Source organism: Panthera leo, chromosome F3, assembly GCF_018350215.1.
Source record: "Panthera leo isolate Ple1 chromosome F3, P.leo_Ple1_pat1.1, whole genome shotgun sequence".
NCBI classification, from domain to species: Eukaryota; Metazoa; Chordata; class Mammalia; order Carnivora; family Felidae; genus Panthera; species Panthera leo.
The window spans coordinates 68,798,414-68,815,940 of NC_056696.1; the positions used below are offsets into that span (position 1 = coordinate 68,798,414).

General features: G+C 47.4%; 2 protein-coding genes across 19 annotated transcripts in view; one reads left to right on the top strand and one right to left on the bottom strand.

The window, feature by feature from the left end:
* The window catches only part of UBAP2L (ubiquitin associated protein 2 like), a 39,543-nt gene extending 32,706 nt beyond the window's left edge, over positions 1–6,837 (bottom strand). For all 16 annotated transcript variants that reach the window (XM_042926256.1, XM_042926255.1, XM_042926258.1 and 13 more), the window contains exons 1-4: positions 6,763–6,837; positions 2,645–2,774; positions 1,883–1,960; positions 1,214–1,324 (exon numbers count right to left, since the gene is read on the bottom strand). In XM_042926256.1, coding sequence (XP_042782190.1) covers positions 1,214–1,324; positions 1,883–1,960; positions 2,645–2,734 — 279 coding nt within the window. In that variant the 5' untranslated portion in view covers positions 2,735–2,774; positions 6,763–6,837. The remainder of the gene's footprint in view (positions 1–1,213; positions 1,325–1,882; positions 1,961–2,644; positions 2,775–6,762) is intronic.
* On the top strand, positions 5,862–17,491 carry CF3H1orf43 (chromosome F3 C1orf43 homolog). 3 transcript variants are annotated; one of them, XM_042926264.1, is made up of 8 exons: positions 5,862–6,068; positions 7,677–7,778; positions 11,333–11,416; positions 12,166–12,283; positions 12,489–12,542; positions 13,153–13,319; positions 13,407–13,465; positions 17,046–17,491. In XM_042926264.1, exons 2-8 carry the CDS (start codon positions 7,716–7,718, stop codon positions 17,239–17,241), a joined length of 741 nt encoding a protein of 246 aa, XP_042782198.1. In that variant the 5' UTR covers positions 5,862–6,068; positions 7,677–7,715; the 3' UTR covers positions 17,242–17,491. The 3 variants fall into 3 exon arrangements, with proteins under 3 accessions (XP_042782198.1, XP_042782196.1, XP_042782197.1); XM_042926262.1 differs by lacking the exon at positions 5,862–6,068 and adding an exon at positions 7,094–7,410; XM_042926263.1 differs by lacking the exons at positions 5,862–6,068; positions 11,333–11,416 and adding an exon at positions 7,099–7,410.
* Positions 17,492–17,527: the final 36 nt, after the last annotated feature.

The following is a 17,527-nucleotide window of genomic DNA, read 5'->3' on the forward strand; positions in this document are numbered from 1 at the left end:
GATTTCGGCTCAGGTCATGATCTTGTGATTTGTGGGATCTGCTTAGGATTTTCTCTCTCTTCCTGCCCCTTTCCTGCTCCCACGTGCACATGCTCTCTCTCTCTCTCAAAATAAATAAAAGGTTTTCCGTTATTATTTCCTATTGTCTCAAGGAAAATGACAAACCCCCAACATTTAGTTAACGTGATACTCTAAAACTAGTAGCCTGACCTCTCTAAGGATAAACTCTGGGTATCTATCCCAACCAAAGATCCCCAATGTAAGACCAAGGAAATGAAAATTAGTTCAAAATGATACACTGCTCATTGAAACAAAACAGTTCTCTACTAAGCAGCACAGGAACACCCCAAAGGTTAGTAAGGCAGAATCCCTGTTCTTAAAGGACTTAACAATTTGGGACAATGATAAGACAAGCACAAAATTATAGGGATCTCATTAAGTAGAAAAGAGAAGAGGTGAAATAAGTGAAATTCTAGGGCAAGCGCTCCTCCAAGATGATAGGAGCCCCTATCATCTCCAGGGTGGTCAACAGGCCGTTAACTCTTTTTCTGCCACCTCAACAGAAATAAGTTCAAGCGACGAAAACGTACTGTAAAATGTAAAGGTGATATTGATGAGAATGTCTTCAATTCAGAATCTACCAGTTTGTGACTCTGTTCAACAGCAATAAAACAGGTGAGCAGAATGTTCTCTGATTAGTAACGAAGGCTATTATATACCATTTCTAATTCAGACTAACCCACTCTTGAAAACAGTCACTAGCCTGGAATGAATAATTTACTCTGGGCTAATTAAAAGAGATGGATTTTGGGGTGTCTGGGTGGCTCACTCGGTTGAGCGTCCGACTTCAGCTCAGGTCATGATCTCACACTCGTGGGTTCAGGCCCCACATCGGGCTCTGCACTGATAGCTTGGAGCCTGCTTCAGATTCTGTCTCCCTCTCTGCCTTTCCCCCACTCACACTCTCTCAAAATAAACAAACCTAATAATAAAAAAAATTTTTAAAGAGATGGATTTTATCTGTTTTCTATTTATTGTACATAAATTTTCGGTACTTGCCACCCGCAGAAAACAACCTCCTCGACCGTTCTCTGCTCCATTTGGAGAATAAGGTACTCTCCTTTAAGTTGAGTTACTCCACTTGCTATTTTTAGAATATTCTGAGCTTCTCAGCCAGGGACCCACTTTCCAGAACGCTCTATTAACACTTTACCGTATCTGGGTTTCCTTCCAGTAGGACATTGATGGCTCTGTTGACATCTCCATTGCAGTCATGTAAAGCAATGACACATTCATCCTGGTTCTTGCCTGTGATATCAATCAACTGAAAGAGAAAAAAATCAGCAACATGAACGAACTTGCACTCTTCATAAAAGGAAGCCAGGTGAAGAGAGAAGACACCAGCTGAATCCAAAAGAACCCCAGACTTAAAAAAGCAAAATATGCAGAATTTTGGTATTCTAGCTCAATAAGCAAAACATTAACACCTGTGATTACAGATGATGTCAAAAGTATTTACACAATAAAGGAGCTTGTAGAGATCAAACCCAGAAGCACACAGGTTTCAGCATACCATAAATTTCTACATTTCCTAGATGCCACAACTGCTCAAAGTTGCTATAAAAATGGCATCAACAAAATCATCCAATAAACAAGAAGTGAAAATTAAGATAAAACCTTTTCGAACATGGTAGCTGTCCAAAGAAGTACGGTAAATCAGACAACAAGAGCATTTATTTATTGGCTTAACCTATTATGTTTCAGGTCATAATTCTTTTAATATCTGCAGGAAAAAGTACCCTAACAGACATCTATGATGTTAAACTATGCTTTAATCCTGATGTCTTTTTCCATCACTGCCAGCAATTAGCAATACACTCACTTGTTTCACCTTTTCCTCAAAGTCAGCATCATTATGGTCTGAAATCATCTGTGCAAGTCGAATCTGTTCCGCAGTGGCCTAAGAATGGAGATGAGTTCAAGAAAGCATGATCAAGAGACAATAGTTTAGAGAAATAAGAGGGACCTATGTAGTCAATAATCCACCCCACCTCTCAGCCCAATTTCCTTCTCCTTGTTACAAATGACCAATAAAGTGCTAACACCAGTTAAGATGCTTACCTCTGCAAAATGACAAAAAAATAAACAATGAACCTGTCACCATTCCACTCTACAATCCCTAAAAAAGCAGGGAGCTTTTTCACCAATGTTCACAGTTAAAGAAGCTCCCATTGTGGGATCACAGCACCTCTTTTAAACATCCATGCCTTAAATAATTGACATTAATATATTTGCAAAGTCATGTATAAACCCCGTTCCTGTTTCTGCAAGGACCAATGCCACCCTCTTATATCTGGCCTGACGATAACCTAAGATTTAGTCTGAGGAAAACGCTACCTTGGAGATACAAAGTACAGGACCCCTTCTCTCCAAGTCTCATAATACAGCATCAAAAAACAAAAAGCAAGCATGCTCATCATGGCCTACCACAACAGTCATCAGGCCCTAAGTAAAGAGGAGAGGCAAGGACTAGAAAACAAAATAAAAAATGCAAACCGATAATCCAGAGCAGAGAATGATGCTGCACTGGATGGGAACCAGTATCAATCAGCAATGCTGGCAATGGATCCCTTGGGTTCTTTACCTGTGGCCGCTGCTTGTGCTGTGTCTGGTTTTGGTTCTGAGGTTGTTCCCAGTTTCCCCGGGCTCGGTTCGTGCCCACCGACGTCATCATTTACAGTATATACAAATAACAGTATTTACAAGGTAGAATACTGAAAGATTAAAAAAAAATTCAGATATTAAATATGGGCAAAACAGGTTTTCAACCTCTTTCATCAGCACCTTCAACCAAACATGTTCACCAACCAAGAAGAGTCATCTGTTCTTGAGACATACTCAGTTTGATAAATTCCTTAAGGAACAATTGTTAGTAGTCCATTTTTATAGAAGAAATATATAAAGCATAGGTGACGTGCCGGTTTAAGTCATGCGCATGGTTTGGTTACTAGTCCCTATATGCAGCTTTGTGAAGTTTCGCAAAACAATGTTAATAATCAAAAGCTTTCTACACACAAATATCTAAAGCCCCTTTGACAAAAGGAAAGCAAATCAGCAAAACCTGGAAACAAAAGCCTTCCAGGAAGGGAACTTAATCTATACTCCAAACAAATAAAAACAATTTAAAATAGAGAAACTCAATCTACCTATGAAAACCGCCCTACCTCCCTTACAATATGTAAATTGCATGCAACCCCCATCACTTGGGAAAGGACAAGCTCAAGTCTAGATTTCCTCCCTCAAGCGCGCTCGCGCTCGCTCGCTCTCGCGCGCTCTCTCGCGCTCTCTCTCTCTCTCTCTCTCTCTCTCTCTCTCTCGTCATGCAGTGGGTGCTTCCATAACCTTCAACAAGGCAAGTATTAGCCCCAGTGACTTTGCTCAAGAACCTCAGTTCCCTGGATAATTCCAACACACTATTTTTGCAACTACTTTCTGTTGCTCTCCTAGTCCACTGTTCTGAGGCACCAGAATTGCAATTACCCTTTACCACTCACCTTAATATACAGAGAATTCCAAATCTGTCCCAAACCAAAAGGGTCTGGCACAAAGTTTTTATTTGCAAGAAAGGGCTTCTAGGATATCATTTTAAACGAGACATTACTGCCAGCAAGAGGACTTTGTTGAGACAGAAAACACACAGGGCCTTCCCAAAACCAGAACGGTTTTTGTTATTAACACTTCCAGCAGGCTACGATTCTCCTGAACTTAAGTTCCTTCCGTTCATACTTTGCTTTATATCGCAACCTCAGCTGCTGCGGTGAGTAAACAAAGAAAATACTCCTCCTACGACAGAGTGGCTCAAAATCAGATGTTTAATCTGCATGGTTTTATTCCCTTCCAAAAAAGGTACGTTTATATTTTCTGTTCTACATGTAACTTTTTTCATTAATGAAACTTTATACGGGATAATTCTAGACTCCCCAAAAGCCATTGCTGGATTTGAGAGACATAGGTTGGGCCTCTAAAGAAATACAGAAGGATTAATTATTAGGGAAGTGAATCTTACTGTTTCTCAGGTCTCAAAGAAAACAAACTTCCCTGAAGATAAATTCTTCACCAAAGCGGATCAAGAGGCTGCAGAGGTCTCTCTTTTGATGCAGTCATTCAGACTGAAGAGTTTTACATTCTCTATCACCAAAATTTTTAAGAAAATTTCAGAGCTAATTCTTTAACCCTTACCTCTTTCTGCTACATATGTGCACAAAGGCCTGTAAATATTTCTAGCTACTACAAAACTATTTGCTACACAAATAGTCCATCTTCCCAGACTAGTCAAGTTTCAACACTCACACACACACCAAAAAAACACGTGTTCTTTAACCAGTACCCCTGGATTCAAATCAAAGAAAAAAATTAAAATTAGACGAAAACTAATTACGCTTTTAAATAATTGGCTCTAAAATGAAATCTCTAATGGAAATAAACACTCCTGTAGCTTACAAATACTGCTTTCTACTTCTCTTGTGATTTCAACTTAATAAGTTAATACTAGATATGAAAGCTGTGACTAGCAATATGAACTCCATATACCATACCGGTCAATGTAGATATATTAAAAAGTCATCTTGAAAGCCACATAATGACTCAAGGGAAATAAAATGAAACAAAAAAAAGAACAGTCCAGAAGACTCCCTCTGTTAACTTCAATTTCTCTCTTACAAGTGCTTTGAAATGTGCGACTAAGAAAACTTTACCACCTAGGTAGTAACAACACTGAGCAGCAGGTCAAAATTAAATGACCTGGGATGGATCACTGGAGGGCACGAAATTAGTAGCCTTTTGGTAGCAAGCAGGGACACATACCTAGAGTTATCACAGTGGAGAGGAAGAATCTTGTTAAGTATTTTTCCTTAGAAAATAAAAATATTTACGGGCAACATGTGAGAAGTGTTGGAGACCCAGGGAAAAGTGCAGGAATACAGGTTTCAACACAGGAGTGCCTTTGACCATTTTTTGAAAACCAGCTACTTAAAAAAAATAGCCAAAGAAATTTTACAGAAAAAAATAAAGATCAAGTATTTATTGAGTATCTACTATGTGTCCAGTACTTTAGAAAATACAAAAGCCATAGGACTTGGTTGCTGCCCTCAGGGAGCTTACAATCTAAGTAGAGAAACAATTCAGACACTCAAGCTGGACTGGGGTAGCTACCTGTAACAGAACAGCTGATTCCCCTGGATGTTTTGTGGAAATGACCCCTGCATCCCCTCGTCCACAAACTTGAATCTCGTTTTAAAAAGCGTACTTGCCAGTTAGGGCACATGTAGCAAAAAAGGGGCTTTAGGAGTCGGCAACAGTACATGTTAAGGTCTCTCATCCTCAGTTACATGACAGCAGTACTGGCTGCTCACAAGGGAAACGGTCACTGGCACGGTCCGCTCTTTTAAGGACAATGGTGTAGCATCTCAAACCCGCTGTAGCAACCCACGCGTAACCAACACGTTCCGGTTCTCCGGGGATGCTGGCTGTCACGGACCCCCATCATCTGCCAGCAAGTCACACCACACATCCCCACGGCGGGATAAGGGCGGTGAAAGGTGGACGGGGAGAGAACAAAAAAAAGGATTTCTCCATCCAGCAATCGGGGCACTCAGAGGCAAAAAACGGTAACAACAACAACAACAACAACAACAAAAGAGCCTGCTCCTGTGGTGTTTTTCCTTCCCCATCACCCTACACCAGAGGTGGCTACTTTTCGAGACGGGTGGCGGAGCGGTCTCCTGTTTGTGACATCAGTTTGCAAAGCCATTTAGGGACTGTCCACAAAGTGGAGGGTCTGAGGAAATTCGGGATTCCTGTCCTATTAGGCGAAGAGCGGACCCGCACCCCAGGGCCCCAGGGACGTCCCTCGGGCGTAACACACCCTGTGGGGGTCGGCCCGCCCAGCTTCCCCAACAACATCCTAATCGTCCGGGGTCCCCCAAACTCCAGCGTGGGCCACGGCACGCTGGCGACAGCGGCAGGGAAGCCGTCCCCCATGCCGGGGCGCTGAGAAAGCAGGACGGGCGGTAAGAGGAGCTGACAAAGAGGCTGGAAGCGGACAGGGGACGCGAGCCCACGCGTGGAGGATGGGAGGCTCGCCCCGCTCAGCGCCACATCGGGAGCTCCCGGGGCCAATCGCCGCCTCACCTCCCACCCGGAACAAATTAATCCTCCGCACTCCGAACTGAGGGCCACATGGGGGGGAGTTCGGGGCAGCTCCACCCCGCCGTCCTCCCTCCCCCCCCCCCCCCGCCACCCCCAAACCAGGCCGGATCCGGATCCGAGAAGGCCCGCAGCGGGCTGCAAAGGGACGCCGGCCCCCGCGGCGTCCTCACGGCAGCGGCCGGGCCGGAGAGGGCCCTACCTCAGGCGGGGCCCAGGCCGCGCTCGCTCGCGCTCTTCCTCGCTCTCCCCGCTCGGGCTCTAGCCGCATGGCCCCCCCCTCCGGCCGCCCAAGCCCCGCCCCGGCCACGCTCCCAAATCGAGGCCCCGGCTCCGGCGCGGCCCACTAGGCCGCAAATCCAACCATAAACAAAACCTCCGGCGGCCAACTAGGGGGGAGGGGGCTGGGGAGGGCGCCGGGCTCGCACGACCGGGAGGGGTGTCCAGTGGGGGAGCGCACGGGGCGGGGGGCCGACTGGGGGGGGGGCCCGGCGGGGTACGGGAGAAGGGAGGGAGAGGAAAGGGAGACCGCGGATTTAAAGGGGCCGCGGACAATACCCGGCCCCGCCGCGCTGCCGCTGCCGCCGCCGCCGCCGCCAACGCCGCTGCGCTCCCAACTTTACCTCAGTCTCCTCCACACTGACACCCCGGGCCGCGCCGCCCCTGTCACGTGATGTAAGGTTCCCTCCTCCCCACCCCCTCCCTCCTTTCCCCTCGCGCGCTCGCTCTCGCGCCTTCCCCCTCCCACTTGCCTGCCTGCGTCCCCCGGCACGTGACGCGAAAAGGGACGCGCACGCAAGCGCGCGCGCACTGCCCGCCACGAGCCCCGGCGCTGCGGCTCCGCGCGTCCGCCCCGCCTCCGCCGCGTGACGCACCGTCGGCATCCGCTTCCTGTTCCCGGCGTCGTCCGGCGTCGCCCGGCGTCTCGGCGCGCGCCGGTGCGGGCCTGGGTCACGTGCTGGGGGGCAGCGGGAAGGCGGCGTTCTGGTTTCCTGGGCCCCTGTCCGCCATGTTTTCAGGCCGGCTGAGCGTCGGTGTTTCCCCGTGAGGAAATGGCCGGGGAGTTTCGGGGAGCCCAGGCGCCGGGGCCTCGGCGGAGCCCAGGCTGACCCGGAGCGGTTGTGCGCGGGGCGGGAGGCCATGGCGTCCGGCAGTAACTGGTTGTCCGGCGTGAACGTCGTGCTGGTGATGGCCTACGGGAGCCTGGTGAGGAGACCCCGCGTCCCGGCCCTCCGCCCCCAGCTGCTCGCTCACCCACCTGCGCCTGCCCTGGGCTGGGACTCGTACCTGCCCCCGGAGCGCCTGGGGGGCCGAGCGCCCTGCCCCTCCCCCCTGGCCCCCGGGCGTGCCCCGAAGCGGCCCTGAGCGCTTGCAGCTGGGGACCTCAAAGGAAGACGTGCCCCCCCCCCCCTTTTTAAAAATTACTGTGTTTTTGCTAAAGATACTGTCCTTTTTTCCTATCTCTTGGACAGGTGTTCGTACTGCTGTTTATTTTTGTGAAGAGGCAAATCATGCGCTTTGCAATGAAATCCCGAAGGGGACCTCACGTCCCCGTGGGACACAACGCCCCCAAGGTAGGTCCTTAAGGCACGAGGTCGGCCTGGTTCTGCAGCTCCGTCAGGGCCTAGAGTGAGATGGCCTTCGCCTTCGAGATGGCTTTGGTTCCCAAGGTCCCTTGTCGCTCTCGCCGCGCTCGGCCGGAGAGAGAACGGTCGGCGTGGCTCTGGCGTCCGCTCCCCCTGCTGCGGCACAGCGTGCACTTGGCGCAGAAGCAGCAGTTTTGGCATCTGCGGAGTGAAGGATTGGGACTAAAGTTTGCTAACTCTGTGGACAGAGTTCGCAAGCTCCACGTGCCGCCCAGTGTTTCCTGTTTTAAGGTTTGCCTTAGGGCGGCGGGTTAGCCCCAGGTCCCGGAGAAGGATCTGCCGCCGCACTACCTTCCATTCCTGGGGGCCTCGTCAATCCCCTAGTCCCCCTAGTCCTTCGTGTTAGGAGCTGAAACCTGAGAAGGAAGCAGCTGACCCCAGGACATGCCCAAGGGGAATAGTCCAGGAGTCTTCACACTTTCCCCGGTAACTATCTTCCTTTCCTTGGCTTGTAGATCTCTACTGATGACATTTTCTCCGTCTCCCAGACCTCTTTCCTGAGTTCCCTGTTTTTATATGTACCGCCTTTGTAGCATTTCCACAAACCTAAGCTGGAAATCAGAGGTCTAAACGCCACCCCCAGTCCTGCTTCTGTCTTCGGCTTCTGGCTCTCTCTGATCCAAGGATCCAGCCGGGATCCGGCTACACATGTTAGGTTTCCAGTCTTTGCCTGTGCTGTTGTTGGGGCATACAGTGGTCTTTGGTTTTCTCTTGGCTAGCTGGTTTGCTCTTTAGATCTTAGCTCAAATGTTGTTTCCTCTGAAGAAGAGAGTTAAAACAGTTACTACCTGTTTTAAAGTAGGTGATCTTTTTTTTTCTCATAGTATCCTGTTTTTCTGGATACAGTTTTATCACAGATTTTCTTTTGTGTTTGCTTGTTTAATGCTTACCTTCCATGAGACCATAAGCTTCAGGAATGCAGGCACCATGCCAGTTTTGTTCACAGTAAAGCCAGGGCCTGTGTGTAGTGGGCGCTCAGTAACGTGTTACTGAGTGATAAACAGGTTAGTGGGAAAACCGGAGCTAGTACACAGTTCGCTCAACTCCTGGCTGGGTGTCCTTTCAACAACCAGTGCTGTCAATCTTCCTTTTTTTTCGTTCTTGGCTGATGTATTTCACGGAAAGCCTTGAGGAATGTGTCATGGTGTAAAAACTCAACGGTGCTTCTTCTATGTTCCCTCAGTTCTCCAGATGCCACCTGCCATCCATAAGATGGTTATAGGGTTGGCTACCAGTACACCATGATCCAATCAAAACTTTGATTATTGGGGCGCCTGGGTGGCTCAGTCGGTTAAACGTCCAACTTCTCAGGTCATGATCTGACAGTTTGTGAGTTCAAGCCCCACGTTGGGCTCTATGCTGGCAGCTCGGAGCCTGGAGCCTGCTTCAGATTCTGTGTCTGTCTGTCTCTCTCTTTCAAAAATAGTATTTTTTTTTTTTTTTATTTTTTTTATTTTTTTTATTTTTGGGACAGAGAGAGACAGAGCATGAACGGGGGAGGGGCAGAGAGAGAGGGAGACACAGAATCGGAAACAGGCTCCAGGCTCCGAGCCAACAGCCCAGAGCCTGACGCGGGGCTCGAACTCACGGACCGCGAGATCGTGACCTGGCTGAAGTCGGACGCTTAACCGACTGCGCCACCCAGGTGCCCCTCAAAAATAGTATTTTTAAAAATCTTTTTAAAAACTTTGATGATTTTGGAGCATCCTGGACTACATAAGATTCCTTTCCTTTTAAAAAATTCTCTCATTTAAATTTGTATTCAGCAGCTCTTCCTGCCCATGGGTCCTGTCCCCATGCTTTAATAGAATGACCTTTTTGCACCAAAAAATAAAAATAATAAAAAATAAGTTTGCATTCGTTGCTAGTGGAAGTGTAAATTAGTAAAACTTCTTTGGCCAATAACCAGGTATTATCTAGTAAGATTACACATGTACCTCATCCCATGGTGCAGGAGTTCCACTCTTACCATACAGAAAGTAATTTTTGTTCGTGTTGTACCAGAGGACATGGAAGAATATTCGTGGGGCAGGGCCTGCCTGGATGGCTCAGTTGGATAAGTGTCCCAACTTCAGCTCAGGTCATGATGTCATGGTTCCTGAGTTCGAGCCCTGCATCAGGCTCTCTGCTGTCAGCACAGAGCCTGCTTAAAATTCTCTGTCCCCCCTCCCCCCCGCGCCTCTCTCTCTCTCTCTCTCTCTCTCTCTCAAAAATAAAACATTTAAAAAAAAATTTTTTTAAGAATATCCATGGCAGCAATTGTGATATTTCCAGAAGAAATTCTTAGGCCAAACGTCTACTCAAGAATATATCTATGATTTATTTGTATTTTGGAATACTAGGAGTGAAAGTAAGCTCAACAACGCGAACATATGGACACACATGAATTTCTAAAGCATTTTTTTATTTGTAAAATGTTTTAACATTTATCTTTGTGAAAGAGAGAGAGTGTGTGCAAGCGGGAGGGGGGGGGGGGGGGGGGGGGAGAATCCCCAGCAGGCTCCAGGCTCTGAACCGTCAGCACAGAACCCAACGTGGGGCTCAAACCCACGATCGTGAGATCATGACCTGAGCCAAAGTAGGACGCTTAACTGACTAAGCCACCCAGGTGCCCCAATTCTAAAGCATTTTTAAAAAAGAAAAAGACAAACATGAGTGAATCTCAAAAACATGCTGAGTAAAAAAACCCAGCAAGCCATTCAAAAAAGAGTATCTTTTGTTCCGTTCCATTTATATGAAATTCTGGAACACACAACTGTATCGTTAAAAAGTACATAATTATTGCCTGGAGCAGGGAAAGAGGTTGACTGCAGAGGGACATGGAGAACGTTTTGGGGTGATGGAAATGTTCTGTCTTGGTTGCAGTGGTGGTTGAGTGGGTGTATTTATTTGTCAAAACTCAGTCCATGCAAATTGGTTGCGTTTTATTCCATGTAAGTTCTAACTTAGTAAAGTATTTAAAATTTTGAAAAGACAAGTTGCTGAGGAATTCAAAAAGTATTTTTTCATTTGTGTGAAGTTTGAAACCAGGCAAAGGTAAACAGCTTGTTCAGGTTGATATGTGATAAAACAGTGAAGAAAAGTAAGATTGTTGACAAATGAACATTGGGGGTGTTGCATTTAATCAGAACTAGGCACACATGGCTTCAGGAGAGCAGACATAGATGTTCATCTTCACAGTTTTCATAATTACTTAAAACGTACATAGCATGTATTTCACGTATGATCTATTCCACGGTGGCAGTTGCTAAAAAGTTACAGGAAGCGGGGCGCCTGGGTGACTCAGTCGGTTAAACGTCTGACTTCGGCTCAAGTCATGGTTTCACGGTCCATGAGTTCGAGCCCCGCATCGGGCTCTGTGCTGACAGTTCAGAGCCTGGGGCCTACTTCGGATTCTGTGTCTCCCTCTCTCTCCGTCTCTCTCCCACTCACGTGCTGTCTCTCAAATAATAAATGTTAAAAAAAAATTTTTTTTTTAAAAGTTACAAGAAGAAAAATCTGCTGGGGCTCTGGCAGCCCTTTTAAGTGAGAGAGATGGACGTGGACTTAACAGTGGTTGCTTCGGGGTGAGTGAGGGGTGACTGTAGTATCTCTTCGAAGTTTGTATCATGGATGTGAATTAACCTACTTAAAAAATTAAGTGTACTCCAGAAGAAAGCTTTTAGAAGTCCTGTGATCCACCAGGTAGGGTAGTCTCCACACTGTTGGAAACCACATACAGGTATCCTCACAGATTTTTAGATTATGATTTTCACTTGCTGTCCAGTTTTTCTCTTCCTCCAGAAGTTTGTTAGAACACCTAACCAAGATCCTAAATTCAGTTGAGTCAGAAATCATGTTGATGCCATAGAACTTGAGGAAATTCTGGCAGGTCAAAGGTCTAGCTTAGAGGGTTGCGTGCGTGGCTCTGTCAGTTGAGCGTCCAACTCTTTGTTTTGGCTCAGGTCGTAATCTCACGATTTGTGGGTTCAAGCCCCGCGTGGGGTTCTGCGCTGCTAGTGCAGAGCCTGCTTGGGATTCTCTGTCCACCCGCCCCTCCCTTGCTCACACACTAGCTGTCTCTTTCTTTCTCAAAATAAACTTTACAAAAATTTTTTTAAACGGAGCTAGGTTAGAGATGTGCAGTTGGGGGAAGTTCTTAGAGAACCCGAGCCTATCCTTATATTTTTCGGCCTGACCTGGCAATGTTACCAGCAGATGAGCGTTTTTTGTGCTGCTTTTGTCATAGCTGCTCGCTTGCTCTGCCCCATTTCGAGGCTGACGGGAAGCAGAGTACAGGATAAGTGATCGCACGCTCTTTTCTCTGTGTGAACAGGACTTGAGAGAGGAGATTGACATTCGGCTGTCCAGGGTTCAAGACATCAAGTATGAACCTCAGCTCCTTGCAGACGGCGATGCGAGACTGCTCCAGCTGGAAGCCCAGGGAAATCAGAGTATGTGGCGTGCTCTCGGAGGACGCTTGAGTGAGGAATCCCATGCGTTCAGAATTCCTTTGCTCTCTGAGCTGTCAGCATAGCTGCTGGGCACCTGTGGTTCCTCTGTCGCCGGGCACATGTGAGATGTGGGGAGGCAGTTTATTGGCTTGCTGGAGTTTGAGGAATCTGAGGTCATGCCTGTGACCAGTCTCTTTCTCAACAGGCTGCTACAACTACCTGTACAGGATGAAAGCCCTGGACGCCGTCCGCGCCTCTGGTAGGGGCGACTTGATGGGAGGCTGAGGGCCTGGCCTGGGAGGGGGTGGGGGGGCTGTGTATATTAGAGCTTATGCTGCTTCTGCCCCCCGCTGGGAGGAATTTCCTGGAGTTTTGAGAGTACTGGGTTATTTTGTCTAAGGAAATGATGGCGGCGAGTTATTTCTTCTTCAAAGGGTGAATTTGTTTTATTGTTTAGACCTTTAGTTTCGTGAACCGGATGGTGGTAATTTGCTTGTTTTTCTACACAAGACAAGTGACACCCACGCTTTTTCAGTAAGACCGAGATAAATGGTTCTTGAATTTTTTCTACCGTGTGACCATTGTCAAGTATGCTTTGTTTCTGCTGAAACGTGGTTTACGTCTCAGAGCCGGAGTGAGCGGGGGGGAGATGGAAAGGAGACACTGTCGGTACCATCAGTGGAGCCTCCGGTTGTGTTGCCAGCACCCCGTGACCGCTCAGACGCGGCTCTGGGCCTCCGGTCGTCTTCATTCCATTAGAATTGCCCCCCAGTTCACTCATTCGACCCATTCCTAAATTTGGAAGGTTAACTAAAAAGACTAACAAACGGGAGAAGGGTTATCACTGTGCTGTGTGATTGTCTCCTCAGAGATCCCGTTTCATGCTGAAGGCAGGCATCCCCGTTCCTTAATGGGCAAGAATTTCCGTTCTTACCTGCTAGATCTCCGGAACACTAGTACTCCTTTTAAGGGTGTGCGCAAGGCCCTCATCGACACCCTGCTGGATGGCTATGAGACAGCCCGCTATGGGACGGGGGTAAGCCGGATGGCCACTTTTTCCTTCAGGGGACTAAAGGGATGCCCCAGCCTGAGGGAGTCCCACTCTTCCTTCCTCTTTCCTCAGGTCTTTGGGCAGAGTGAGTACCTGCGCTACCAGGAGGCCCTGAGTGAGCTGGCCGCCGTGTAAGTGCGGGGGGCGGGTACCGGAGACGACACCGGTGGTGCTGGCCCACCCCCAGCAAGATGCCCTTCGTGAGCAGTAGTAACAAAATCACAATGACGAGCTGTCTTGTTCTGCCTTGCTTGCCTCTGAAAGCGTGTGCTGCTCTATAAGAACACAGTAGGAGAAGCTTCTCCTACTTTTGTGCTCCCTCTTTTTTTTTTTTTTTTTTTTTTTTTTTTTTTTTTTTCTGTTCAGCTCAGTAAAATGTCAGAATTGGTGTAAAATGTAGACCAGTAAAGGGAATAAAGTTGAAAGTTGGGGCACCTGGGTGGGTCAGTTAAGTGTCCGACTTCTGCTCAGGTCATAATCTCGTGGTCGTTCGGGCTCTGTGCTCACGGCTTGGAGCCTAGAGCCTGCTTCCAATTTTGTGTCTCCTCTCTCTGCCCCTCCCCTACTCACACTCTGTCTCTCTCAAAAATAAACATTACAAAAATTTAAAGGGGGGGGGGCTAAGGTTCCTTTTTTCTTTTTTTTAATGTTTATTTTGAGAGAGAGAGAGAGAGACAAAGCATGAGTGGGGAAGGGGCAGAGAGAGGGAGACACAGAATATGAGGCAGACTCCAGGCTCATAGCTATCAGCGCAGAGTCGATGTGAGATTCAAACTGAAGAACCATGAGATTATGACCTGAGCCCTAAGTTGGACGCTTAACCGACTGAGCCACCCAGGCGCCTCCAGGGAATAAAGTTATTTTTATGTTTTTTTAATGGTAACTGGATCCTGGACGCTTTAAAAAAATTTTTTTTTGAGAGAGAGTACAAGCGTGAGGGGGGCAGAGAGAGAGGGAGACACAATCCAAAACAGGCTCTGAGCTGTCAGCACAGAGCCCAACACAGGGCTGAAACTCTAGAACTGTGAGATCATGACCTGAGCCAAAGTCGGACGCTTCACTGACAGCCCCCCAGGTGTCCCAGAATAAAGTTTTTCAATACAGAGATTCTTCCTCTTTCAGGTTCCAGTGTTTTCCTTTCATGTCTTGGTCTGATAACAATCACACGTGCCCCCCCCACCCCATTTTTATTACCACTCACAGCTTTAGGAACCTTGTTTGAAACTAAGGGCATCACTAAAGCATCAGCTGTTGAGTTTTTGTGTAATAGGAATCTCGACTTCTGTCTGACAGTGTTTAAAACATGCGCTGGCGTGGGTTCATGGTGTTGTTCATACAGATGTTCAAAGGGTGGAGAGGGAAAGCCCATGTAGAAATAAAAAGTTAGTTACCAGCCTTGAAAAGAACCGTGTCCATTTTCTGCCGTGTTGAATAAGGCTCTTTCTGAAAAGGTAAGGAGTATGTCTGTCCTGTCTTTTCTCTGTTCTTAAAACTAAACTACCTTGTTCCAAAAACAAAGGGTTTGGTAAAAACTGCTCAGAAGAGGAGTGAGAGCAGGGGAAGACGAGGAAGGGTGCTTGTTCTGGAGGTCAGGCAGAAGGCCTGTTCAAAGCATGGTTTCTTTGAACCAGAAATACCTTCTGGTTCTAACTCAGGTGAAGTCTCTAGAGTCCTCAAATTCATAAAGATGGGAAGGTGACAGTGCCGGGGGTGGGGGGTTATTGCTTACTGGGGACAGAGCTTCAGTTTTGCAGCATGAAAAGAGCTCTGGAGATGGGTGGTGGAGATGGGAACACAGCGGTGTGAATATACTTAATACTACTGGACTGTAAACATTTAAAAACGGTCTATTTTACCACAGTTTTATTAAAAGTTCAGTCCTTGAGAGCACCTATATGACTCAGTTGGTTAAGTGTCCCGACTCTTGATTTCTGCTCAGGTCATGATCCCACGGTTCGTGGGATTGAGTGCAGTCAGCTCAGAGCCTGCTTGGGATATTCTCTCTCTCTCTCTCTCCCCCTCCCCCTCTCTCTCTCTCTCTCTCTCCCCCTCCCCCTCCCTCCCTCCCTCCCTCCCTCCCCCCTCCCTCCCTCTCCCCTGCTTTCGCTGTCTCTCTCAAAATAAACAAATACGCTTTATAAAAAATCTTTAAAATAATAAAATCAGGGCACCTGGGTGGCTCAGTTGAGCATCCAATTCTTGATTTTGGCTCAGATCATGATCCCAGAGGTCATGGGATCAAGCCCTGCGTTGGGCTCTGCGCTGAGCATGGAGCCTGCTTCAGATTCTCTCTCTCTCCCCCTTTGCCCCTCTCCCCTGATCACATGTACTTTCTTTCTAAAATAAAATACATTCTTAAAAAAATAATTACAAAAAACTTTAGTCCTCGTCAGCATGTGGCTGGCTCAGTTGGTAGAACGTGCAACTCTTGATCTCAGGGTCATGAGTTCAAGCCCAACATTGGGTATGGAGATAAACTTTTAAAAAAATAAAAATTCAGGGTACCTGGGTGGCTTGGTTGGGCGTCCAACTTCAGCTCAGGTCGTGATCTCACGGTTCCTGAGTTCAAGCCCTGCATTGGGCTCTGTGTTGACAGCTCAGCCTGGAGCCTGTTTCGGGTTCCGTGTCTCCCTCTCTCTCTGCTCCTCCCCGCTTATGCTCTGTCTCTCTCCTTTGAAAATAAAAACGTTAAAAAAATTTTAAAAGAAAGGGACGTAACAGTAAAAAAGTAAATAAAAATTCACTCCTTGATTTCTGGTTTCTAGAGCATTTCAGTGAGGTTAGTGAAGACGAGGCCCTGAAATCTGACAGATTCCTGTCCCAACTCTGTCCCTTACTAGCTTTGTGACCTTAGGCAAGAGGGCCCTCAGTTTCCTAACTTGGAAATTGGGGATATTACTGCCACGTAGGGATATTGGGATGGCAGTAAATTAGATGTTGGTAAAGGACCAATTTAATGTCATAAGTACTTGATGGCTATTTCTGTTCTTATTTTTTGGTGTTCAGTTTTCAAGGGACTTTTTTTAGATTGGGAGTATATTAGTGGCATAGATGCAGGAGGTGAATCAGCAGAATTAAAAAAGTTTTCTTTGGGGCGTGTGGGTGGTTCAGTTGATCAAGCGTACAGCTCTTCATTGTGGTTTCTCAGGTCATGATCCCAAGGTCGTGGGACTGAGCCCCATATCAGGCTCCACACTAGGCATGGAGCTTCCTTGGGATTCTCTCTCCCTCTGCCCCTCTCCACGTGTATGCACGTATACTCTCTCTCTAAAATAAACTTTAAGAGATAACAAATAAAGGTTTTCTTTATAGCGAGATGAAAATGTTGAGCCAGGGGTGCCTGGGTGGCTCAGCCGGTGAAGCGTCTGACTTCGGCTCTTGTCATGATCTCACAGTTTGTGAGTTCAAGCCACATGTCGGGCTCTGTGCTGACAGCTCAGAGCCTGGAGCCTGCTTCGGATTCTGTCTCTCTCTCTCAAAAATACACACTAAAAAAAGAAGATGTTGAGCCAGAGGCAAGGACTCTGGGAAAATTGTTTTCTCTGCTACTTCTATCAGATGGGCTTTTAGTCACTAGTTTATAAGATAGGACAAGGACAAGGGATCACTTGTGGCTACCACCATGTTTATGGAGTGGTTGAGTCTTGCTTGAATTGCCTTCTCGTGTTAGTCGTCATTCTGTCCGTGACCTGCCCTCTCTGTATCCTCCAGGGTCAAAGCACGAAGCGGGAGCTCTCAGAGACAGCACCAGTCAGCCGCCAAAGACCTAACCCAGTCTCCCGAAGTCTCCCCGACAACCATCCAGGTGACCTACCTCCCTTCCAGTCAGAAGAGTAAACGTGCCAAGCACTTTCTTGAACTGAAGAGCTTTAAGGACAACTATAACACACTGGAAAGTACTCTGTGACGGGCTGACGGACACCGCTCCTGCTGCTGGTAGCCTCGGGTCGTCTGGCCGGTGGGCGCCAGTCAGCCGAAGTCCCACTTCGTCCAGAGCTCGCCTAGAGGATCGTTCTCCAACCTGTTCTTACGGCCAGTTTCAGAGAATTGGTTAGGACTTGATTTTCCCTTGGTAGCACTTTTTTCTGGAGTTGAATTCAGATGTTTTTCTTAATGTTTCCATCATGGCTTCCTTAAAAATCCTCACTTGGTTTTGATTATAGTTTGTTCATTGGCCTTTTCCCCCCGTCCCC